Genomic DNA, 25,849 nt, shown 5'->3' with positions numbered 1-25,849 from the left:
ACTCAGGTACATTGAAATTCATCCTCTGCATTTAACCCATCTGAAGCAGTGAACACACACACACAAGTGGGCAATGAGCACACACGCATACCCAGAGCAGTGGGCAGCTATGCTACAGCACCCGGGAAGCAGTTGTGGGTTAGGTGCCTCGCTCAAGGGCACTTCAGCCCTAGTCTGGCTAACGCAACTTCAAAGCTCTGCGAGCATTGGTCTGGCAAAGATATTAAGCCCAACAGTTTCCCAAAGCGCGTGGTTGACCCGCCTCCCTGAAATGCCTCAGTTTGCTACTGGTCGAAGCCAGAAAAGGCTGTGACGAAGCTTAAACCAATCACATCACTCTTTCCTCTGACGTATGTGACGCGACGGAAACTGCTTGAGTAACAGGAAGAAGAAGGAGGAGCTGAAGAGGAAGAGGAAGGACGATAATAGCGCGATCAAAGGCGAGACGACCACAACGATAGGATTCTCGCTGAGCCCCATTGATTTGGCTACCAGCGGGGCTAACTGGTAGATTAAACTCTTACCGAAGCCGGTCGGGAGCAAGGCGAAAACGTCCTTCCTTTCAATGAATACCTCCAGGGCTGCTCTTTGCTCCGTTTTCAATGAGAACTTCCCGTTGAATGCTTTCAATACAGCATCTACCGCTGTGTTAAAGGCTTGCCGCTGCTCCATGTTCGTAATGTTTCTAGTGAATGAAGCGCTTCCGGCATAGATTCTGTAAACAATCTATGGCTTCCGGTCGCAGTTCTACTACGTCACTGCCTTGAACACGCCTCTACCCAGGGCCGTTGGAGATGCTCAAAGTTGATTGGCTCCCGATTTTTCGGGAGCTTGGAAGAGCTGGAGATAGCTTGCCTGGCCAGACTAAGCTCGCAACAGCCCCCCGTGTTGCGTCACACTTAGGATGGGCGGGCCCAGGCTACTTCAGCCCAACCTCAGGCCGCTCCATGTTAACCTAACCGCATGTCTTTGGACTGTGGGGGAAACTTAAAAACAATCAAGCAAAAAACAAACAAACAAACAAAAAAAAAAAACCAAGTGTTGCCAGGCAAAACAAACCCCGCCCGGTAGCACTTAAAAAAAAGTGCTACCAGGTGAGGTTTGTTTTGCCTGGCAACACTTGGGTTTTGTTTGTTTGTTCGTTTGCTTGATTGCTTTCAAGTGCGACTAGAGAGCTCTTCAGAGGAGCTAAGATTTCCTTACATATACAGTAATTATGTAGTAAATCTGTAATAACTATGATTTTTGACCTTTTTGGTGACCTTGACCGGATGATCCTCAAAATTTGGAGGTTCTATTTAAGCCCAATGCCCATCTATCCTGAAAGTGTCATGAAGATTGGTCCAGCCGTTTTCCCGTAATGTTGCTAACAAAGAAACAAACATACAAACAAAGAAACCCCACCGAAAACAATACCTCGCCCCCTGGTGGACTCCGTCCCGGGAAAGGTAACAAGTACTACCGGGCCCTCACCCAGTAGCACTTATGATGAATATGAAGGAAGATATCGCGAAAAAAAAAAAAAATAGGCACCCTATGGGTCCATGTGGCTACTGCTTATAGATAAAACTGTTTTCTGATCCCATGTCCATACAGTAAATATAGCGTATATATTTACTCTATGAGGCAGCAGCCACAAAAATGAAGTGTTATCCAAAAATGAACAATTTAAAAATCACAGAAGTAAAATATACCAAGTGTCTGTACTTTATATTATTCTACTCTTACCTCTTACAGTTTTCGAAACTGAAACCTCCGAACCGAGGCTGACATACACACACGCTTTCGCCGTAACCGAAACTCTTATTTCCCGGAAATGGCCCGGCGCTAGAGCTCAGTGGAACGCACTTTCCCTCTGGAATAAGCATAAACATGTCCGAAAGCGATTTCTTTAGTCTAGTCCGTAGCGGGCGAGGTAATAATAATAATAATAATAATAATAATAAATAAATAAATAAATAAATAAAAAAATCAACAGAGCAGGGAAGTTAGGCCATTATTAAAAAATGTTCTGTTTCCGGTCCACCGGCCGGGTGAGTGCCGTTTGTGCGGTTGAAATTTTTTTTTTTTAATGCCGATTTTTCGACATTTTTTTCAGGTTCGTAAATCTAAAATCGAACTTGACATTTCCGCATTCCCAGGGCTTTCCACTAAGGCTCATACTAGCCAGCCATGACAAATAAGTAGCCGGGGGGGAGTAAACACAAACTCCTGTGCACGCAGTTCCCAGGATTAAATGTATTTTCCACAGACCATTTATTTATTCACTTTACTCAAATACAAAGTAAAATGGCAGTAAATCTTCTTTCTTTTCTTGCGTATTGCATCATGAGGCGTTCCTGGCTTGTAAATCTCTTATTTTCGGTGCATGACACATTCACGCAGCTGAGCATGCTATGAATTAACAACGACAACGGTCTGCAGCGGGGCTACACAATTACACACTCAGCCAACATTTCTCCATTTGTGTATGAAAATACACTCCAACCACTCAGTTTGGTTTCATTTACAACCAACAGTGTCTTTTGATGCCAGCACGTAATTGAATGAGAGAAGACTGGTTTACCGGAGACAAAATAAGCGCCATCTCTGCTTCTGTTCCCTCCGACACACTACTGCCTCCGCCAAGTGCGCGCGCGCACACACCGCATGTCGGGGCCGCGGATGAGTTACTCTCCCTTGATCAACGAAGTCGGCGGGGAATTTGTGGTTATTATCGGTACAGTCCGTTAGATAAACATTTAATTTTATTAAAATCAAAAATTAATATTTAGAGCCTGTGGGCTACAAAAATAATAGTCATTAAAGTAGCCGGCTGGACTTAATTGTGTAGTCGGCTGTATGGCCGGCAGCCGGCGCTTGTGGAAAGCCCTGCATTCCGCGCAGAATATAGAACTGAATCAGCTCTGCGCATGCGCCGTGCGGCACAAAAAAATGGCAGCCACCATGAAGGAAGGAGATCCGGAGTTTTCAAACATTTGCTTAAGTGTGAAATCGCAAAATGGTATTCTAGCGAACAACAAAATAGTAAAGATTCAGAAAAACAAATCATTCAGTGATCATTTTAATAGTGTAATTTCATCCGAACTAGGCCTAACGCTCGATTTACTGTAGAACTACAAAAAGTCCGTGTGTCGGACATTTTAAGTACCTTTGTAAAAGTTTTGCAAATGTTGCAGTCAGCATTTAAAATGCTAACTTAAAGTTTTTGTACAAGTTTCAGTTGATTAAACTGTCATATTTTATTAAAATGTGTCTGCTTTTGTAATAAAAAAGTACTGAAAGAAAAAGAAAACAGCATTGCGATTTCTTATCCATCCATATATATATATATATATATATATATATATATATATATATACATAAAAAAAATCCCTCCCTCCCGCCTGAAAGATTTTTTGCTCACCCGGTGGACAGGAAACGGATTTTTTTTTAAGGATGGCCTCATCAATGGGGCTTAAAAGTAGGCGTGGCCAAAATCCCATTCTTTGCGTATGTAAACGAACCAAGAAACCATCCAATGACAGCACAGTGTATGCAAATGAGGCAGTAGTGATCCAATCGGCGTGTTTGCGGGAGGAGTCTTTCCGAGACAGCGCTGCTGCAGTCTGAGCTCAGAGCTTTTTTTTTTTTCCATCTTTTTGGTCACCGTGACCTTGACCGGATGACCCTCAAAATGTTGGAGGTTCGATTTGAGACCAATGCCCATCTATCCTTAAAAAGTTTCATGAAGATTGGTCCAGCCGTTTTCCCGTAATGTTGCTAACATAAAAACAAAGAAAAAACAAACAAAGAAACCTGACTGAAAACAATACCTCACCCTGCTTACTCCGTAGCGGGCGAGGCAATAATATGCGTCATATTTGTATAAAATCCTCTATGTCCGAGATCGAGACAAGACCGAGTAAAAACGTGGTCGATTCCGAGACGAGACCGAGACCTTCAAAAAGTGGTCTTGAGACCGGTCTCAAGTACTAAAACAGTCGTACCAGAAATAACTATAGAGACCTGTGCAGGTCTGAGCTCAGCCTTTTTATGATTGGCAGATAGAAGCTGGGGTATGTCATGAACCTGGGTACATAATTATCTTCAGACCTGTTCGTTGCATATAAATAGAAAAAAAGAAAAATAGCCCGCGCTGAAATACGGCGACGCCAGGATTTGAACTGACGTTGCAAAATCTGCTCCGTTCCTGGACAGAGCTCTCGATTGCTCAGCCACAGAGGATTACATTGTGAAATGCGGTTATGTAATGTAGTGCTTACATAGTCAGTACGCGGTGGCACCACATCACAACGGTGGAATCGCTACCTGAGGCTGGCACGCCAATTACATTCTTAAACGCACTCAAACTCGGTTAAACATGCACATACGGACTGGTGCCTCTATAGGCTTCAGCCAAAGGCTGAGCCAATAATGAACAACGAGTAAAGTAAATAGATACTGGAAATGCTGCTTTGCAAACCTGCGACATAAAAATTAGCAGCCATGAGTTGATTTCTGTTTTTATTTTTTTCTGTGCAACATGACAGGACACGACCTGATGGCTGGCAGGACGAGAATAAATTCAGTGTGATCATATTGTGAATTTTAACTGTCTTACACAAAAACAGCATTCGTGTGTGTTTTCAATGCCAGGGAAAAACCAAGGGGACAAAGAGATTTACTATTTAAAAATTATTTATTAAATTAAATCATGAATATATACTTATGCACACTGTCCACTTTAATAGGAACACCTGCTCATTTATGCAATCATGTGGCAGCACTACAGTGTAGAAAATCATGCAGATACAGCACAATAGCTAATAATTATTCACCGAAGGTGAGGTGAATACTGGTGCATAATAATTGGGCCAGCCTTAAAAAAAAATCTGTTTCCTGTCCACCGGGTGAGCAAAAAAAAATTTTCAGTCGGGAGGGAGGGATTTGTGTATATATATATATATATATATATATATATATATATGGATGGATGGATAAGAAATCGCAACGCTGTGTTTCCTTTTTCTTTCAGTACTTTATTACAAAAGCAGACACATTTAATAAAATATGACGGTTTAATCAACTGAAACTTGTAGAAAAACTTTAAGTTAGCATTTTAAATGCTGACTGCAACATTTGCAAAACTTTTACAAAGGTACTTAAAATGTCCCACACACGGACTTTTTGTAGTTCTACAGTAAATCGAGCGTTAGGCCTAGTTCGGATGAAATTACACTATTAAAATGATCACTGAATGATTTGTTTTTCTGAATCTTTACTATTTTGTTGTTCGCTAGAATACCATTTTGCGATTTCACACTTAAGCAAATGTTTGAAAACTCCGGATCTCCTTCCTTCATGGTGGCTGCCGTTTTTTTGTGCCGCACGGCGCATGCGCAGAGCTGATTCAGTTCTATATTCTGCGCGGAATGCAGGGCTTTCCACAAGCAACTACACAATTAAGTCCAGCCGGCTACTTTAATGACTTATTTTTGTAGCCCACAGGCTCTAAATATTAATTTTCGATTTTAATAAAATTAAATGTTTATCTAACGGACTGAAAATAATGTCAAACTGAACCGCACTCATTTAAGTTGTGATTCACGCTGTTTGTACCGATAATAACCACAAATTCCCCGCCGACTTCGTTGATCAAGGGAGAGTAACTCATCCGCGGCCCCGACATGTGGTGTGTGTGTGTGCGCGCGCGCTCGGCGGAGGCAGTAGTGTGTCGGGGCTGTCGGAGGGAACAGAAGCAGAGATGACGCTTATTTTGTCTCCGGTAAACTAGTCTTCTCTCGTTCAATTACGTGCTGGCATCAAAAGACACCGTTGGTTGTAAATGAAACCAAACTGAGTCGTTGGAGTGTATTTTCATACACAAATGGAGAAATGTTGGCTGAGTGTGTAATTGTGTCGCCCTGCTGCAGACCGTTGTCGTTGTTAATTCATAGCATGCTCAGCTGCGTGAATGTGTCATGCACCGAAAATAAGAGATTTACAAGCCAGGAACGCCTCATGATGCAATACGCAAGAAAAGAAAGAAGATTTACTGCCATTTTACTTTGTATTTGAGTAAAGTGAATAAATAAATGGTCTGTGGAAAATACATTTAATCCTGGGAACTGCGTGCACAGGAGTTTATTTTGTGTTTACTCCCCCCCGCCCGGCTACTTATTTGTCATGGCTGGCTAGTATGAGCCTTAGTGGAAAGCCCTGGGAATGCGGAAATGTCAAGTTCGATTTTAGATTTACGAACCCGAAAAAAATGTCGAAAAATCGGCATTAAAAAAAAAATTTCAACCGCACAAACGGCACTCACCCGGCCGGTGGACCGGAAACAGAACATTTTTTAATAATGGCCTTGAGACAAAGTCGAGGTTATTATTCACCGATATTCACTGAGCCGGAGGCAGATAATTGTTGAGTATTAATACACAAAAATGATTATTTTTTTTAAAATGTACTTGAAAAAATCATTTATTTCAAGCTTCAAAAGCGGCATGCAAACGTGTCGCTTATCTACACCGACTCACATAAAATACTTTATTTTGAAACAGATAAAATAAAATCACAAGTCCACCTTACCTTTGAAAGTCAAACTTCATAGCATCTTTATTGCTTTTAGGAACAGCGTTTTCTTTCATAATTTGTAATTCTTCCTCACTTACGGTGACAAAGTGATTGGCTGCCATTTTGCCGACTCGCTCGAGGTGATTATTGAGAAATAGTCCAAATCTCACGACCAATCAGCGCGTGCAATTTCCTATAGTCACCTCCGTATTTATACAGTACTAAGATCAGTTAATGTTCACATCAAACACCAGAATGGGGGAAAAAAACTCCGTATTATCTCAGTGACTAACCATGGCAGTCTCTAGAGCAGGGGTGTCAAACTCAAATACACAGTGGGCCAAAATTTAAAACTTGAACAAAGTCACGGGCCAACATTGAACAAATGAACCTTTTAATATGGACCCAAACAAGTTTTGCTTCAACATTGAATATGAAACAAGCAACGCTTATTACTATACAATATATAACAATAGTGCAGACATGCTAAATCGAATTTCAAATTTTAAAAAAAAACAAAACAAAACACATCAATGGCATTAATTTATTAAATGAAATTTAAATAAAAATCGTATGCCTCTTTTCTATTTGCAGACTTCTGATTTAAATATCAAAATAAACTTTTTCCACAGGCTAATAATTTTAAAAATAAAACAACTGATTTTGCGATCTCTGCTGCCACAATATAACTAGCCTTTACAGCAGCCTCACTTTGTGATGTGGCTTTTTTGAACATATTCTGTTGTGAAACCAAACTTCTTTTCATCTCCTCTACTTTCTGTCTCCTTTGAGTCATGTCCAGGTCCTTGTACTTGTCATGGTGTTTCGTTTCATAGTGTCGTCTAATGTTGTACTCCTTAGTTATAGCCACGTTGACTCCACAAACAAGACAAACAGGTCTGTCTTTTACATATGTAAACAGTAGGGCTGTAACGATATGCGTATTGAAATTGCGATACGCAGAGCCACGATCCGTATCGCGATACAAGAAGGCAGAATCGCAGTACACCCTTTCAAACTCCTCCTCAGCCCAAAAACAGAGGCGCTTCCAAACTTCAATTTATGAATACTTTACCTTTTTATTTAAATTACATTTTAAACTTACTTAAATTACTTTTATTTTTTTATATCTATTAGTAAGTCGTTTTTTCGCCGACCTGCGACAATCTTCTGCGAGTCACGCAACGTCCACACTCGCCACTGGCAGAGCATTCATTTCTTTTAAGCGGTCGCCATTCTGGTTGCGACGCGGGCGGGGAGCGAATCTGTAAACAAGCAGCTCATTGGCTGGCTAGGTGTGCCACAAGCCAATCACAATCACTTGACCGGAAAGGCATGCAGTGTTGCCAGATTGGGCAGGTTTAGGTGCTTTTTGGCTGGTTTTGAACATATTTTGGGTTGGAAAACGTTAGCAATATCTGGCAACACTGAAGGCATGTCTGCTTGGGCGGAAGCCTTCTGCGGCAGTTACATTTTGACACGCGAGCAATGTTTCACTATAAAAATTCCGTAATTTCCATCTGTTTTCCGCGATCACAGAAAATCATTGGCCCTATGAGAGTGAGACAGTGAGAGAGCCCCCCCAAAAAAATCTTAACGGATTTACACGAGTTGGAAAAATGACTTTTTCAGAACCGAAAAAAACAGAGCTTCCGGCTCAACAGTATTATTTTGAGAAATAAAACAATCTTTGGATATACATTTGTTCATTTTTGCATACATATTACTCATTCTCTGCAGTGGTCTGAATTATTTGTTATTAAATAGTTAATGTAAGTAAGTAAATGTTAATAAGTCAAATTTACTACTTTAAAAAAACATTTAAAAAAAAATCGTGGGCGTATCGAATCGTGGGTCAAAAATCGCGATACGAATCGAATCGTGAGTTGGGTGTATCGTTACAGCCCTAGTAAACAGATATTCTTCCTCCCACCTGTCCAGAAAGCTCCGGTTTTCTGCCTTTCTTTTCGCCATTTTTGGGAAGGGGTAGCACGGTGAAAGTTGTAGCGTGAAGTCGCTATGGCAACTGTCCGTTTGTTGTTGAACTTTTGGACGTCCTACTGCGTTTCTGGGTCCTGTCCTGATTGACGCTAGAGCCCTGCACTCCCGCGGGAGTCCCGTGGGACCCGCCGCAAAGCAGTGCGGCGCGGGACAAATTTTGAAAGCTCATTGCGGGCGGGAGCGGGAGTGCACAATGCGGGCACGGGAGGGAGCAGTGATAAGCTGCAGTCCTGCTAACTAAAAACGTGTTTAAAATAAAATTTATAAATTATTAATTTATGTCCATCATATATAATTTGTGCTGGATATTTTATTTGGCATTAATAAAAACATTTTAAGATGCCTAAATTTGCAGAGAGAGTCAGATTGCCATTCATCACCCTAACGGGCAATCCTTTGATCACTCTAATGACTCGCCGTTCACACCCAGCCTCCAGTGACCCAAACTAACATGATGCCTCAATGACACCTTAGATGAGCTGGTCATCAGAATTCTGATTCTGATCCAGGAGAAGATAAATATCTCTCGTACGTTTCCGATTCCTTTCCTCTTCCGTGTTTGAGATCTCCGGTCATGGCAGAAGAGCAGAGCTCTACGCACCACGGGAGAGCGCATACTTAAATGATTAGCCTACTTAAATAATTATTATTAGGTCTACATGTTGCCATTTCAACATTCTGAATTCAGAAACAAGGTAAATAATAACAAACGTGAACGTGAGCTGTAGATATTTATGCTCAAATCCACTCAAAGTAGGGGGTGGGGCACCATCACGCTGTATCAAGACAAGAACTTTCCTGAGAAATAACGCGAACGTCTGCATCATGCGGGATTTGCGGGCGGGAGCGGGACAAAATACGGCAGGCGCGGGCGGGAGCGGGACTGAAAATCATAATTCTTTGCGGGAGCGGGACTGCACAATGCGGGCGCGGGCGGGAGCGGGACTGAAAAATCCGACCCGCGCAGACCTCTAATTGACGCGCCAAAACAACAGCACAGCATTATGGGATTTGTAGTATTAGCGGTGAATGCGCTGTATACACAAATCCGACGAGTAGTCATTTGGGATTGCCTCGAGGGCCAAATATAATTACACTGCGGGCCAAATTTGGCCCGCGGGCCAGAGTTTGACACCCATGCTCTAGAGTTTATGCAGAATGGTCCAAAAAACACCGAGTGAGCGACAGACATGCCATGCCACGTCACAGAGATCACACTTTTTCTTGAATTCTGATATTTGATGTGAACATTAACCTAAAGCTCTTGACCTGCAGCACCATAATTTTATGCACTGTGCTGCTGGCACATGATTGGCTGATTGGATAACTGCACGAATAAGCGGGTTTACGCATGTTTCGAATATACTAGGTATTTAAATAATGAAATATTATTTGAATATTTAATAATTAAAAAATAATAACAAGCTAACACTGATTTATAACTACGTTTTACTTTAATGACACTGACTCCCACATTGATGTGTACACAATCGCTGATTCACACATTCAGTCGTGAAAAGATGTACATGTGTAACTGGTCTGGGGTTTCCCGTTTTGTCTTGAGTTGTGCGAGTTGTGTGTTTGAGAGCGGAAGTGATTGTGCGAGTGTGTACACGGCAACAGGTTGCGCCATTGGTTGAGATTTTCCTGCGTCACATTCTGCCTTTAATCACGCTTTTGCTCCTCAGAAAGTGTGTTCTTTCCATGCAAACACACCTCTAATGTCTAAGACAAGTGCAAAAAACTGGGCTCACAGCAGCAAGCGCACACAAGTTCGGTTTCTCACTTACACTCCAGCTCTCTTCCCTCTTTCTCACTTTTGTTTCCTCCTGCTGTTGCACTTTCTCCTCATAATTCAACCAACACTTTATTCTCTTATGTGTTTGACTTTTTTTCCCTTTCGCTCATTCCCGCTTTGAAAATAGCAGAAGGAAAAGAGACTCACCTCCTCCTCCGCCCAGCAGGGTCTTGTTGGCTGAAATGTCAAACAGAAAACAGAAGAGTGTTCAGGGAAGAACTTATCAGAATGACAAACACTGGGCTTTCCAGCCCGACACCTGTAACCAATATGATTCCTCTCCAGATGAAGGAGAGAAAAATGTACGAGATGTTCTAGCCCATATGGATTAAGATAAGGCTGGGCGAACTGACCGGAATGCTAAGTAGTACATTCAGAAATCTGCATCACTGCTCGTTGTTGGGGTTGAAGTGCTTCAGTTTGTTGCTAAAATGCTCACGTTACACTTGGCGTTTAAGCCTGTACTAATTCCCCAACTATGCAAACAGAAGTATTACACAATTCAGCTGATAAACTAGAGAAGCTTGGGCGGTCAAATTTGAATCCAGACCAATTAATAAGGCTTTAGTTGGGGGGAAAAGGAAAAAAAAAAGTCAGTGTTTTGTATGGGTGAGAAACAAAGCACGCTGAAAACTCATATTTACACATACTATAGCAGTGTTCTTCTCTATCGTTAATGACTCGGCAGGCCGCTGAGTCATAATGGCTAGAAGAGCTATTACCGCCGACTCGTAAATGCGCCGCCGAGCCTTAATTTTTGGCCGCCCAGTCAAAAAAAAAAGTTTACGTCAAAGAAAAGTAAAAAAACCACGCCAATGCAAACACCAAATACAAACACCAAAGTAATTCTCTGATCACAGATCGTTGATGCGCTTTACTTTATAATAGATTCAACAGAGGCCCTTAACGCTTGCTCGCTCACTTGTCACTACGCATGTGTAGTGCAGCGACAGAGGAGTGCGTGTCAGGCTACATCCACACGACAACGAGATTTTATTTAAAATATCATCGCGTCCATATTGGCAACGGATCAGTAAAATATCAGGTACATATGGCAACGCAACGCTTGCTGAAAACGATGCAATACACATGCCACACCTCTAGGGGCGCTGTAAGACGGTCCCATCGGAGACACCAGAACAATAGAAGAAGTAGCACGCATGCGCATAAACCCCTTCCTCTACCCGGCGTGAAGCACTCAGGAACAAACACACAACAAGAAGAAGATGGCTGCGACTACGCGAGGAAATCGTGCCTTCTGTGTGTACAAATTAGTTTTATTAGTGTGCATAGTTTTATATAACTTAATTTTCTTAGTGTGTGTGAACATTTTAAAAAGCATTTTTATATAATTTAGATAACTTTTTATATTGTGTGTGAACATTTTGAAAAGCAGTCTTATCCAATAAAAAAAAAAAAAAGAAATTCAAGAAATGGTTCAGTTACTTGTTTATTTAAAAGAAAAGCTGTATACAAAAGTGAATGCAATGCAGTGGTTCATACAAAACAGCGAGAGTGCTGCTTGTTCTAGTCATGTGGTTGTGACGTCATCGTAAACAAATCCGTTCTACTCATCCAGACGACTTCGCAACGGCGCCGTTGCCAGATTTTTCCACTCTGGAACCCGTTCTCAAATAATATCGTTTTGGGGCACCCAAAACGCCGGTGCCGTGTGGACGCCAGGCCGAAACGATAAACAATTTTATCAGATTCACCTGAATCCATTGCCGTGTGGACAGGGCCTCAGACCTCCAAGAGTATGGTGGAAAGAAAAGACACATACTGAACATCAAATGAAAGGTAATTTTGTGTAGAATTCAACTAAAAACAAAGATATTCTATAGCCTAGGTCACAACCGGACGTACGATCTTTTGGCCGTGCGATTTTTGGCGTTTCCCAAATCGCTGCGGTTTTTTTGTTCGTGGAGAAAGACGCACGTTGGCCGTAAGTTTGTCTTGCAACCTGAAAAAGCGCCCGTAGAGTTTGTTTGACATGACAAAGAACCTCTGCTGCCAGTCTGCGGCTTGAAAATCAGCACGTCACACGCGCGCCCTCCGTGCGTTTCTTGCGTTTTTTGCACATAGACCGGCTGTAGGAGCACGTACGGCCGGTTGTGACCGAGGCATATTCAATAAACATTTCAGTAACGGAGTGACAAAATAAATGTAAAGTCGGCTCCCAGTGTCAGAAGATTTTGCACAAAAGCAGCTACTTGTGAAATAAATAACATGCAACTTAGATGCCAAGAAATGGCATCTGAGGGGTTTCTTATTTCAAAATTTTCTGGTGCGAGGGGGGACACCCCCCTCGCGAACCCCCCGGCGACAGCCGCTCAATACTACCACTGAGCTATAACTTCAGGTAGTGGAGAACACTGTATAGCGTAACCGAGTAACCAACCAAAAAGTCCTTCCCATGCCACAAGGCGCATCGGGTGGCGCCGAGCTCAGTTTCAGTAGCCCTTGGCCACTCGCCTGTTACATAGCTAGGGTTATAGTGGGGGCTGATCCTCTAGTAACTGCAAGAGTTTGACTCCCTACTCACATCTGTATTGCAGCGTGCCTCGCCAGATGGCCGTAGGTACCATTTTTATGATGGTCTTTGGTACGACCCAACCATGAGTAGATCTGGTTGAGAGCTGGACACGCAAAATCACTAGGCCAACTTGCGGTTCGAGTAACCAATACAGAATAACATTTGTTCAATCTGAGATTGGAAATCTTGCATAATGCTATAAATTTTTAGTTAAAAAAATATATAACTAATCCCACTATATGATCAAAAGTATGTGGACACCTAATGATTGTGTTGTTCTTCCACAAAGTTTGAAGCACACGATTGTATGGGACGTCTTTGCATGCTGTAGCATAACAGTTTCCCTTCACTGGAACCAAGAGGCCCAAGCATGTTCCAGCATGACGATGCCGCTGTGCACAAACCAAGGCCCATGAAGACACAAGGCTGGTGTGGAAAAGCCCTGACCTCAACCCCCACTGAACACCTCTGGAACTAACTGGAACTCTGCCTGTGTGCTAGACCTTCTCAATCATCAGCGGCCAACCTCACTAATGCTCTTATAGCTAAACAGCCATGACCACGTTCCAAAATCTAGTGAAACAAGTTCCCAGAAGTGTTTTATAACAGCAAATGGGGAGAAAAACTACAATGGGATGTTCAACAAGCACATATGGGTGTGACTGATTGGTCAACTGTCTACATACTTTTAACAATATACCTAATATGTGTTTACCACAACTAAGAATTTGAACACATTTCCTTGTAATAAGGGGAAAAACTTGGACATTTAGTATACTTTAAAGCGGAACTGAAGTCATTTTTAAACTTGCTTTATTTCTTAATTAACGTGTTATTCAATTACGTTTTCGGTTTTAGTAACCTTATATCGTGACTCGTATTGGCACATTATATTACACTTATCGGCCTTTTCGGTTTTTAGCCATGTTCAACATAGTTCATATGGTCCAGGGCAGGCGTCGCTTATCCGCACGATCTTCATGAGACTTGTGCGAGACTTCAAACGTGAAGTGTCAGCGCCGCCATTTTGAAAACCGTTTACTGTACACAGCGGCCAGATCGCCATATCATTCCAATTTAGATTAATTTCGAGATTTGCCAGCTTCATCGGTGATGGAGATTATTCCATACCGTATGACTTCGAACCAATGTGGAGTAGAGAAGAGTTGGAAAGACGACAGGATAAGGACTAGTCCGTCAAGCTGGTATTTACGTCATTACTGTCGCGCAATTAAAACGTGCCAGATCAGGCGGTTGGTGGGTTTTCAAAATAATAAATACATGCATGTATTTTTGTGATAAATACATATTATAAACCTAGGTCACAGCCGGACGTACGATGTTTTGGCCGTGCGATTTTTGACGTTTCCCCAAATCGCTGTTTTTTTTGTTCATGGAGAAAGACGCACGTTGGCCGTAAGTTTGTCTTGCAACCTGAAAAAAACGTAAGCGCCCGTAGAGTTTGTTTGACATGACAAAGAACCTCTGCGGCCGGTCTGCGGCTCGAAAATCAGCACGTCACACGCGCGCCCTCCGTGCGTTTCTTGCTTTTTTTGCACGTAGACCGGCCGTAGGAGCACGTACGGCCGGTTGTGACCGAGGCTATACTGAGCGCATTTCCCACATAATCCTCACTAAGGTTTCGGACAGCACTACAAAATGGCGTCCCCACTATATAGTGAGTAGGGAGCGATTTCGGACACAGGGAAAACTTCCGGCTTGATTACGTCAGCGTTTGAAAGAGGGCGTGCGCGTCTTTTGACAACGTTGGCAGATGTTGGTCACTTTGATTTCCGCTGTATGTTTTACTTCCGTCCTACGATGTCTCGCACAGGTCTCATGCTGCGTTCATGTGCTATGGGAAGATGATATTTTCCAGTTGGGAAGTGGTATTTACCAGTGTGTTGTGTTCACATGCTTTTGTTGTTGTTGACAAATTAAAGATGGTGGACCAGATTCAGAATCAGGCCTGTTATTTGGCTAAAACAATTACAGATTGCCTTGTTCATCAGCTGCAGCAGGAATATGAGTTATCAAAATCAGTAAATAATGCTGAATATTTCCTGATCATGACAAGTAGAGATTTTCTTAACACATTGAATGCCACGCAGTTTTTGGAAATTTGGCTGTAGCCACAATGAGAGTAGCCAGTATCTAGATCATTGTTGGCGTTCTTTGGACAGCCACAGAATATTTTGTATTAGGCTATAATATACATATTATAATAATATACATAACATGACTCGTTTAAAAGGTGAGAGTCAGCTTTCCGTAGGTGAAAACCACTTCTTTCTTGGTTCATAAACTAGTCTTGTACCGCTCGCCGCCATGTTGAAAAGGTTAAAGTTCATCTCATCTCAGCAACTCGTGTATCAAAATTTTCTACGAGTTGCCCAGTGGAAAATACCACAAGAGGGGGCGTTCATGTGTGCTTTCCATGTCGGCGTTTGGTATTTACCATAATTCCCATAGCACATGAACGCACCATCAGCGAATCTCGTTTACGGCCATTGCTTTGACATGGACTGGTATATTACAGAGCATATTTCAAAACACTCATAACTTGCTATAGCAGTGACAAAATAGCTGTCAGAAATGCATTCCTATTAGTGCTGTCAAAGTTAACGCGATAATAACGCGTTAACGCGATCTCAATTTAACGCGATTAAAAAAAATAGTGCCGTTAACGCAAATTCTAATTTGGCCCTGCGAGTCACCCGTAGTTCCTGTTGAGGCTTGTCGCGCGCTGCTTCAATAAGAGTACGTGTGAGTGATGGAGAAAGGCATAGACATAGAAACATCCTCGCCGCCATATTGGATGGGGCAAAGTGGAGATCCTTCAACCGTCTCTGGCATAGCGTCGAGACAGTAGCCGAGAATAAAGATGCCTCATTCATGTGCTGCGTTTAACTGTACCAACAGGTTTACCGTCCAAACGAGATCACATGGGATTACCTTTCACAGGTGAGACTGGAAAAATACTTTTCAATCCTGTTCCTTCAGTCTTCAGTTTCCCAGCTCATCTCCACCGGGGAGGTGTAGAGTTATAAGCAGTGAGAATTAGAGAATACAGTGCCACGCTATGATGAACGTTTTTGAACGTATGATGAATGTGTTTATTTTTGTTATCTGTTTTTTTCTTCTTTTATGGCAAATACTTCTCTTCAAAAGAAGCTAATGAAGAGTAAAATAAAACATTTTATTTTCACAGTGATATGCACTTTATTTTTCATCCCTTGGTTTTCTCATCTAATATGGAAGTTATGGATGTCAGTGGCTGTGACAAGACGTGTCATGCTCTGCAATAAAAAAAAAAACAAAAAAACATTGGTACAAAGCAAGCCCATTCACTTTTTTATGCTGATAAGAGAATTACAATGGTTTTTCATGTGACAAAAATGTGCGATTAAATTGCGATTAATCGCGAGTTAACTATAACAGTCGCGACATTAATCACGATTAAATATTTTAATCGCTTGACAGCACTAATTCCTATATTTAATAAAATGAGAGAAACAGAATTTTGATGATAAAAAAATTTGCCTTCAGTTCCGCTTTAATATATCCTCATACTGACCAGTTTGACATGCAAGCGATATAAAGTGGTTGCCTTGCTTGATTACATGCAGGCCATGAATATTTGAACATCTATGAATATTTTGGGGCTCTTCAGTACACTCTCTTGCTGATTGGTGTTAAATTAGCAATGTAGTGCTCACGTCCCTAAAATCTCATCATATCGTTTGGTGAAGCCGTGTTGGCATTTTCTGTGTAAATGCCACCTTGGGTGTAGAAAAATCTCAGTTGTTCCTCTGAGTGTGCAGCCTTTAAAAGGAGAGCTTAGCAATACGGAGCAGTACCTTCGGGCAAGGATACAGTGCACCGCCTGTAGCTCACGGAGGATTAAACGGTACACTTTTGTATTTAGAATCAATGAACAAGATCAATACAATACAGACTAGCAAACTGAATCCTGGATTTACTTTTACTGCTTTGGGAGCGAAGGCCTGAGAGGTTGAAGGTTAAGGACAGTGTTCATGGGTTCAATACTGACTCTCTGGAAGTCCTGAGACTTTAATTAACAAGCTTCTGATTACTGAACTTGTATAACCAAGCAACTGCATCCTTATGCATGAACTTATATAAAGCGGTTACTCAAGATGAAGACTGATTGGACGCATGTTGCTAAACCAGAGCGTCAGCGATGCAGTAGCTCACACGGCCGTACCATGAGAAACCAGGCTCTTTCATAATTAGCCAAGTTGTTCTTCGTGAAAACAATTAGAGCTTCCAAACAAAACAATCCGAATCAAAATCCATTCAAAACTGCGGGAGGAGTAGCGATTTTCCTCAAAATTCATTAACTGGCCCAATCAACTTGTTAATAGGAAATCACAAAACCAGAGAGTAACTATTGTGCAGACTGATTAGATCTTCCAAGCAAAACAATCAGAATCAAAATCCATTGAAAACTCAGGGAGGAGTAGCAATTTTTGTGAATTGTGGATGGATGGATGGATGGATGGATGGATGGATGGATGGATGGACGACAGATGCTGCGTGATAGCAATAACTCACTGGCCTATGGCCATGTGAGCTAATAACATACAGAACATCCTGGGAACACTGGGTAGAAGGTGAGAACACATCTTGGATGGTACACCAGTCGATCACGGGAAAAAAGTAGAGTCGCCTATCTGTTTGTTTTTGGGAGAAAACCAAAGAACCCGGAGGAAACCCATGTCAGTATTGTTTCAACGGACCAAGAATTCCTAGATACATCCCTGATTCCAGTGATCAATAATCAACAAATCTAAGAAGAGGTTCAGACTTGTTCTCTTACTCGTAAAACGAAAATTCAACACCCAATGGCTTTTCAGGTTTTTCCACAGAGTGTTTTGTGCAGAAACACGGAAACACCATTACATTCATTCAGCCCATGAGTTAATCACACTACCATTTGCCATAATCATCAGAACAATTTTAGAGATAATAGTGGGGCCACTAGTTCACTTGAATCAGACGTTATAAATGCTTGGTAAATGGTGAGAGTTCTTAAAGCGGAACTGAAGGCAAATTTTTTATCATCAAAATTCTATTTCTCTCATTTTATTAAATATCGGAATGCATTTTTGAGAGCTATTTTGTCACTGCTGTAGCAAGTTATGAGCGTTTGAAATATGCTCCGTAATATATCAGTCCATATGTCAAAGCAATGGCTGCAAACGAGATTCGTCGAGACCGGTGTGAGACATCGTAGGACGGAAGTAAAACGTGCAGCGGAAATCAAAAAGTGACCGACATCTGCCAACCATACCTGTCAACCCTCCCGTTTTTCCCGGTAACTCCATTATTTTGACGCTGTCTTCCCGTTTTTTTATTTTCCCGAAAATATCCCGTATTTTCACATTATATAAAAGTCCCGTATTTTCACAATATAAAAAAGTCGGTAGGTCCAGAATTCATGACGTGCCTCTGACAGGAGTTTACAGCAGGAAGTCGGGCCATGAATTCACGTCCCCGCCCTCTCAGGCATCAGTAATTACAGAACTCCGTCCGGAGGCGAGGCTGAACAAGTGATTAGGTCCAGTGTTGCCAGATTGGGCGGTTTCCCGCCCAAGTTGGGCAGTTTCAAGTGCATTTTGGCGGGTTTTGAACATATTTTGGGCTGGAAAACGTCAGCAGTATCTGGCAACACTGATTAGGTCTGAGGTCAAGATGGCGATGCTAATAGCTAAGAAAAACATTAGCCTCTCTTTCTTTGATGATTTCAACAAGTGCGTGGCCGGAATGTTCCCAGACTCTTCCATCGCAAAGAAATTTTCCATGGGGAAAACGAAAGCCTCCCAAATAATCAAAGGTAAGCTACACATGTTTACATTAAGTATGTCCTGGCTAAGACCTCACAAATAGCCTAGTGTAAACTAATTGGTGTATTAACTGTTTTATCCACTCATTGTCCATTTTATTTTCTATCTGAAACTTACCCGTTTGAAATCACTCTTGGTTTAATATCTTATATTACTCTTTATCACTCTATCACTCTATCACTCTATCTATCTATCTATCTATCTATCTATCTATCTATCTATCTATCTATCTATCTATCTATCTATCGTTCCGAGGCCATGACTATGGTAAAACCATAATAAATTGCAATGGAATTGAATTTATTGACTGGTTATATAATGACCTTTCTTATTTTAACATAAGATACGTATTTTAGCCCTTAATTTGGGAAATAACTGGTACCACTGAAAGCAAATAAAAATAAATGTATAATTTATTCACAAATGCACTCTATAAACCATAAGCATATTGAGTTTGGGTCTTGGCTATCACCAACATGCACCAGAGTACAGGAAATCACAAATACTAGATAGGAAATTGACCCCCATTCAACTACACACCCACTTTTGGTGAAGGGTATGACTTTCCGAAATTTTCCCTTATTTTGAGTTAAAATCTGGGAAATATCCCTTTTTTTCAAACCTCAAAGTTGACAGGTATGCTGCCAACATTGTCAAAAGACGCGCGCGTCCTCTTTCAAATGCTGACGTAATCAAGCCGGAAGTTATGTTTGGTTTGATAGCAATCAGGAAAGTTTGAGAAAAGTAGGAAGTAATCGTCATTTAAACTCGTTTTTGTGCAATATTTCGTTTGGAAAACAGTTTCAAACTGGCGGCACGGACACCTGGCTGACACTTGACGTTTCGAAGTCTCGCACAAGTCTCGTGAAGATCGCGCGGATAAGCGACGCCTGCCGTGGACTGAACGAACTAAATTCGACATGGCTAAAAACCGAATAGGCCAATAAATATCATGTTTTATTGCGATTAGTTGCCAATACGAGTCACGATATAAGGTTAGTAAAACCAAAAACGTAATTGAATAACAAGTTAATGAAGAAATAAAGCAAGATTAAAAATGACTTCAGTTCTTTAACAGCATACTCGGTATCATGCACTCTGGTTGATGAACTGCTAGAACCTTAACTCTGAACATAATACCGAGAGTATGGTTTACGCCAAGATTAGGGGTTTCTTAATCAGAGCAAGGAGACAAAATCCATAATCAGGGGAATTACCCAAACAGGCTCGTGACCACTAGTATAATCTCAGTAAACAGGCGTTACTAGACCCGTGCTGAGACTGATGGAGGTTGGTCTATGAGGCAGCGCCTGGAGCTGGAGGAGGGCTGTGTGCAAGCAACATTTTATTACCAGGCTGCACGGCTCCATCACAAATGAGCAATTTGATAGTTGATTAAATGTCTCTCATTTGAATTTCATTACATCCGTACACATAGTGAATAAACGAAGCCGTCGGCAATGCCTTTATACCGAGTGTTGTTAAACCCAGGTCATAAGTAAAATCGAAAAGGCTTTTTTATAGCATTGTACACCTGAAAGACGACACAGCTGCAAATAAAAACACAAACAGCAAGATAAACATTGCCAAATTCAGAGACCGTCAAAACACACACACACACACACCACTGTGGATGGAGAGGTAACCATGGCAACGTCAAAGCCCAAAAGGTTTTACACTGAAACCTTATTTACTTATTTAATTACACAGACAGGGGAAAGGGGGAGAAAGATAGAGAGAACTGGAGAAGAAGAGAGTGTGAAACAAGAGGGAATGAATAAAAAAGGAGGAAAGGAAGCAAGGAGGGAAAGAAAGAAAGAGAACAGGGATGGGGAGACATGATGGGGGAAAAAAAAACAGACAGAAAGGATATAATTTGCCAGCGGTGCTGCCTCTCTGTGCTGTCTGTCAAAGAAAAGACTACTAGTGAAGAGGAAAAGATCAGACATGCATGAGGAAGGACAGGCAGGGAAACAGTGAGGGAGAAGATGAGTGCAGGCGGTTAGTCCCCGATACCCCAGGGAGAGAGATTTGCCATCTGCCAGAACCCTGTATGTGCAGCTGTACCCAGGGGAAGGGTGGCAGAGCAACCATGGCGCTCTCGCGCTCTCATACATGCACGCACGCGCACACACACACACACACACCCAATGGGATGAAACAACATGATCAAATTGAAGACCGAGATGTATGCACCACACACGTTTTACTCACATCCATTACAATCCCCCTTAGACAGAAAGTACATTAACTTCAATACCGAGGTTAGGAGGTTAGGAGTGAAGAAAAGCCCTGAACACGGATTCTTACTTCCCAGTGGGGAAAAAAGATCAAATAAAGGCAAATAAAACATATCAAAGGAACAGTGAGTGTATCTGCATTACAATTACAAAAGCAAAGACAGGAGAGGGAACAGAAAGTGCACACAGACAGACAGACAGACAGACAGCAGGATAAAGAGATGAGGAAGAAACAGGAAGAGTGTGTGAACAGATGGGAAAGCAACAACAATTTTTAGAAACAGAAAAAGCACTCAGTATTAATATTACCTAGTTTCTGGTAAAACACACAGGTTTGTCTTTCTGTCTTTATAAGGACCTTCCACTGACATAACTATTAATGCAGACAGTGAATGCCATCCTACGCCTAAACTTAACCCTAACCTTCACCTCAGGTAACCCCAGGCTCTTAAGTTTTTAAATGCAGATTTTGTAAAAATAAGCAACTCTTGCAGGGACATTTGGCCCCCACAAAGATAGAAAAATAAGCCCACACACACACACACACACACACACACACACACACACACACATGTTTGTCTCACTATCCTTGTGAGGACCTTCCTTTGACAGAATTATTATTGCAGTTAATTAATGTTGTGCCTGCACCTAAACCTAACCTCAGTAATGAAAAGAAAGCTTTTTGGCTCTTTATTTTTATTTAAAAAAAAAAACACAACAGCAGCAATTTCCTTCTGGGGACCATCCAAATGTCCCCACAAGGTCAAAATTGTCAGATTTTATTATCCTTCTGGAGACATTTGGTCCTCAGTAGTATATAAACACACACACACGCACACACACACACACACTATCCTTGTGAGGACCTTCCATGGACAAAATTATCATTGCATTTAATTAATGCTGTGCCTGCACCTAAACCTGACCCTAACCTTCACCTCAGTAATGAAAAGGAAACTTTTTTCCTCTTTTATTTTTTGTTTCACAACAGCAGAAATGTCCTTGTGGGGACCATCCATGTCCCCACAAGGTCGAAATTGTCAGATTTTACTATCCTTGTGGGGACATTTGGTCCTCAGTAGTATATAAACAAACACACACACACACACACACACACACACACACACACACACACACACACACTATCCTTGTGAGGACCTTCCATGGACAAAATTATCATTGCATTTAATTAATGCTGTGCCTGCACCTAAACCTGACCCTAACCTTCACCTCAGTAATGAAAAGGAAACTTTTTGCCTCTTTGATTTTCTTTTAAATTTTGTTTAAAAAACACAACAGCAGCAATTTCCATGTGGGGACCAACCATATGTCCCCACAAGGTCAAAACTGTCAGATTTTACTATCCTTGTGGGGACATTCGGTCCTCAGTAGTATATGAAAACAAACAACAACAAAAAAACAAAAACAACAACACACACACACACACACACACACACACACACACACACACACACACACACACACACACACAGTTGACGGACAGCAAGTAGGGTTTTAAAGAAAGGAGAAAGGTAATGAGCAAAAGGCAGGAAGCGCTCACATCAAAAGAGACTGAGTGACACAGGAAGAGAAGAGCAAAGCGAACAAGAACGCCAGCCTCAAGAAGATGACATGATATAGTGTGGTTTGAAGATGTGGTGGAAAGAGAACAAGAACAGAGAGAATTGAGAATGTGAGCGTGCCTTGGTGAAGGTGTGTTAGTGCGGAATGAGCGGCTACCATGATGGATCTTAAAGAGCATTCGGGGTTTTTATCAGAGAACCCTGAGGTTTCAGTTTCCTCAGCCAGGACGCTGTGCTCAAGGCCTTACAATATATTGTACTATGGACAGTTAATTACATTCTTTTCAAAATCCTAGAATGTAATTTTCCGGCTTGACTGAAAATCACACTCTGTGGGCTAAAATCAATTTACATCGACTCCACGCTGTATTTTGGACTTTCAAGTTGAAATTTCCCCAACTGCCATATTCACATGCAACTTATTTATTTATTTTTTGCAATGTTGCTCATTTAAACACCTAGTCTTCTGTATAAGCAGTTACGAAATCAACTTTTTTTTTTTTAGTGGATTTGATATTTTATCAATTTTGCTTTTACATCCGCAACCTTCAGGGATGAACATGAGTGCGTGCGCGCACACACACACACACACACACACACACACACACACACACACAGTCAAGGCTTGAACAAACATCTCCTCATCCCAAAATCCATATCGAAGTACTAATACGAGCTGTATGTTGCAGTTGCTCATTCACTCATTTGGGAAAACAAAAAAGAAAATATCCAAAAATACAGACCAGGGATTGAGGGATTTATGGCTTCTTGTTATATAAGCATTCACACTCTTGCCAAAACTCTATCAGCCTCCTTTTCATCTCTTGGGTCCACCTGAACACCAAGGAGCTTCTCCAGGAGTTATTTTGGCTTTTTCCACCTTGTACAGAGTTCCTTCTCATTCTCATTGGCTGGTGCCAAAAAAAAAAAAAACACCACACAGGTTGTGGTGCACCGATCTTGCTACTTCTTGTACCCGTGCTCACACTATAAGACTCATTGCGGTTTATATAAAACATGCTGTAAAAAAGTCAGAGCGGATGTGCTGTCTCACACACTTGGTAAATCATGTCTCGAAACTACTCATGCTTAACGAGCAGATGGGACGAGAATGCTCAAAGAGTAACAGTGACATGACGGGCATGCTCGCTGATTTGAGGGGGTTGTTATAGATTAAAAAAAAAAAAAATTGTTGATGACAGGTCTTTGCTCTAGGTTTACTCTCTCTACATCATCTTCCTCTCGCACCTCTCCACCGAGCATCCACACTCTCTTCTTCTGCAATATATCACAACCACCTACACGCTTCTCTCCTGCTTTTAGTCTATACTAATGCTCGTCAGACGCATGTTCAGGACGACTTTTAACACTAACATCTCAAGGCACTGAGCGAGTTCAGCTCAAATGCTTAACGAGCTGAAAAAAATAGGAAGGTAGTTATAAAGTGATCAAGCATTTCAGGTAATCATAGGGACGATGTTTGTGTTAGGAAGTCATATGAAATGTTAATGTCAATTACATGTACGCTAAAGCCTAGGTCACAACCGGACGTACGATTTTTTGGCCGCGCGATTTTTGGCGTTTCCCCAAATCGCTGCTTTTTTTTTTTGTTCGTGGAGAAAGACGCACGTTGGCCGTAAGTTTGTCTTGCAACCTGAAAAAAACATAAGCGCCCGTAGAGTTTGTTTGACATGACAAAGAACCTCTGCGGCCGGTCTGCGGCTCGAAAATCAGCACGTCACACGCGCGCCCTCCGTGCGTTTCTTGCGTTTTTTGCACGTAGACCGGCCGTAGGAGCACGTACGGCTGGTTGTGACCTAATGGAAATCTTGTCTCTTATGTGGACATTAATTGAAATCTTTTATATGCTCATGGAAATGGTGTGTACATTGTTGGAATTCCTGTGTATGCGTATGTTAATGGAAAAACAGAAATCATATGTACATTAAGGAACATCTCATCTCATCTCATTATCTCTAGCCACTTTATCCTTCTACAGGGTCGCAGGCAAGCTGGAGCCTATCCCAGCTGACTATGGGTGAAAGGCGGGGTACACCCTGGACAAGTCGCCAGGTCATCGCAGGGCTGACACACAGACACAGACAACCATTCACACTCACATTCACACCTACGCTCAATTTAGAGTCACCAGTTAACCTAACCTGCATGTCTTTGGACTGTGGGGGAAACCGGAGCACCCGGAGGAAACCCACACGGACACGGGGAGAACATGCAAACTCCGCACAGAAAGGCCCTCGCCGGCCCCGGGGCTCGAACCCGGACCTTCTTGCTGTGAGGCGACAGCGCTAACCACTACACCACCATGCCGCCCATTAAGGAACATGCTACTGGAAATGGTGTGTATGTTCATGAAATCATGCATGTTAAAATTAGTCATGTACGCTAATGGAAGTTATTTTTATGGAAAAGCAAAAAAATGGGAAGAATGCTACATACTACTAGGTGTGTGTGTGGAGTGGAAACGTGTGTTTCGAAAATAGCATTTCACAGGGGTGAGTGGTTGAAGCACAGTGAGCGAGTGAGATACAGTGTGTTAGGGGATAGTAACAGATGTCCTTAGTGTCTGACACTCCAGAACCCTGCCAACACTTTGGCTTACACACACATATACAGGCCTAATAGTCACTTCCTCCCACTTAGTACATATGCATTCACTAACACTTGACTCTCCTCTCTTCTTGGACTCTCGTCTTCTCTTGCACAGCTTAATCATTCATCTGGGAAACAGCAACATCTGGATTGGCCAAACCACAGGCCTGACAGTTGAAGCACTGGACTAATATTGATTATATGTTGATTATATTACGGACAGATACACTGCAAAAAATAAAAATCTTAGGAAGTTTATTTGTCTATTTTCAAGTCAAAACATCTAGCCGCCCTTATTATAAGACATAATTGCCCAACAACCAAAACCTCATTTAGCTAGAAAGGCTAGTTTTTAGACAGTCCATCTTGAAAATCTTGTATAGACAAAATGTCTTGAAAAAGTCTTATTTGGAGCACCTTTGAAAATAAAACAAGTGGGGTTTTTTTAAACAAGTAAGTACATTTTGGACATTTATCAAATGCAGTTCATCTTGTTTCAAGAAAAACAAAGTACGCTTGTTTTGGGAATAAATTGAACTTTACTGAAATCTTTGAATCTTTCATTACAATTCGACTCCACCTTACATATCCTACGTTTACTGCAACTGTTTTCTCAGTCATTCAGAGTGAGCTCCTTCTAGATGCTGTACAGA

The 25,849-nt window shown here is 41.7% G+C and overlaps 1 protein-coding gene across 1 annotated transcript in view; it reads right to left on the bottom strand.

Annotated features, from left to right (window-relative positions):
- macrod1 (mono-ADP ribosylhydrolase 1) overlaps positions 1-25,849 on the bottom strand; it is a 219,377-nt gene that overhangs the window by 94,254 nt on the left and 99,274 nt on the right. Inside the window, exon 4 of the mRNA XM_060928074.1 lies at positions 10,505-10,534. Within this exon, the coding sequence (XP_060784057.1) occupies positions 10,505-10,534 (30 nt within the window). The remainder of the gene's footprint in view (positions 1-10,504; positions 10,535-25,849) is intronic.

The sequence above is a fragment of the Neoarius graeffei genome, chromosome 8 (assembly GCF_027579695.1).
Source record: "Neoarius graeffei isolate fNeoGra1 chromosome 8, fNeoGra1.pri, whole genome shotgun sequence".
NCBI lineage: Eukaryota > Metazoa > Chordata > Actinopteri > Siluriformes > Ariidae > Neoarius > Neoarius graeffei.
The sequence above is the reverse complement of the archived record's forward strand: the minus strand, read 5'-3'. Positions and strand labels throughout refer to the sequence as shown.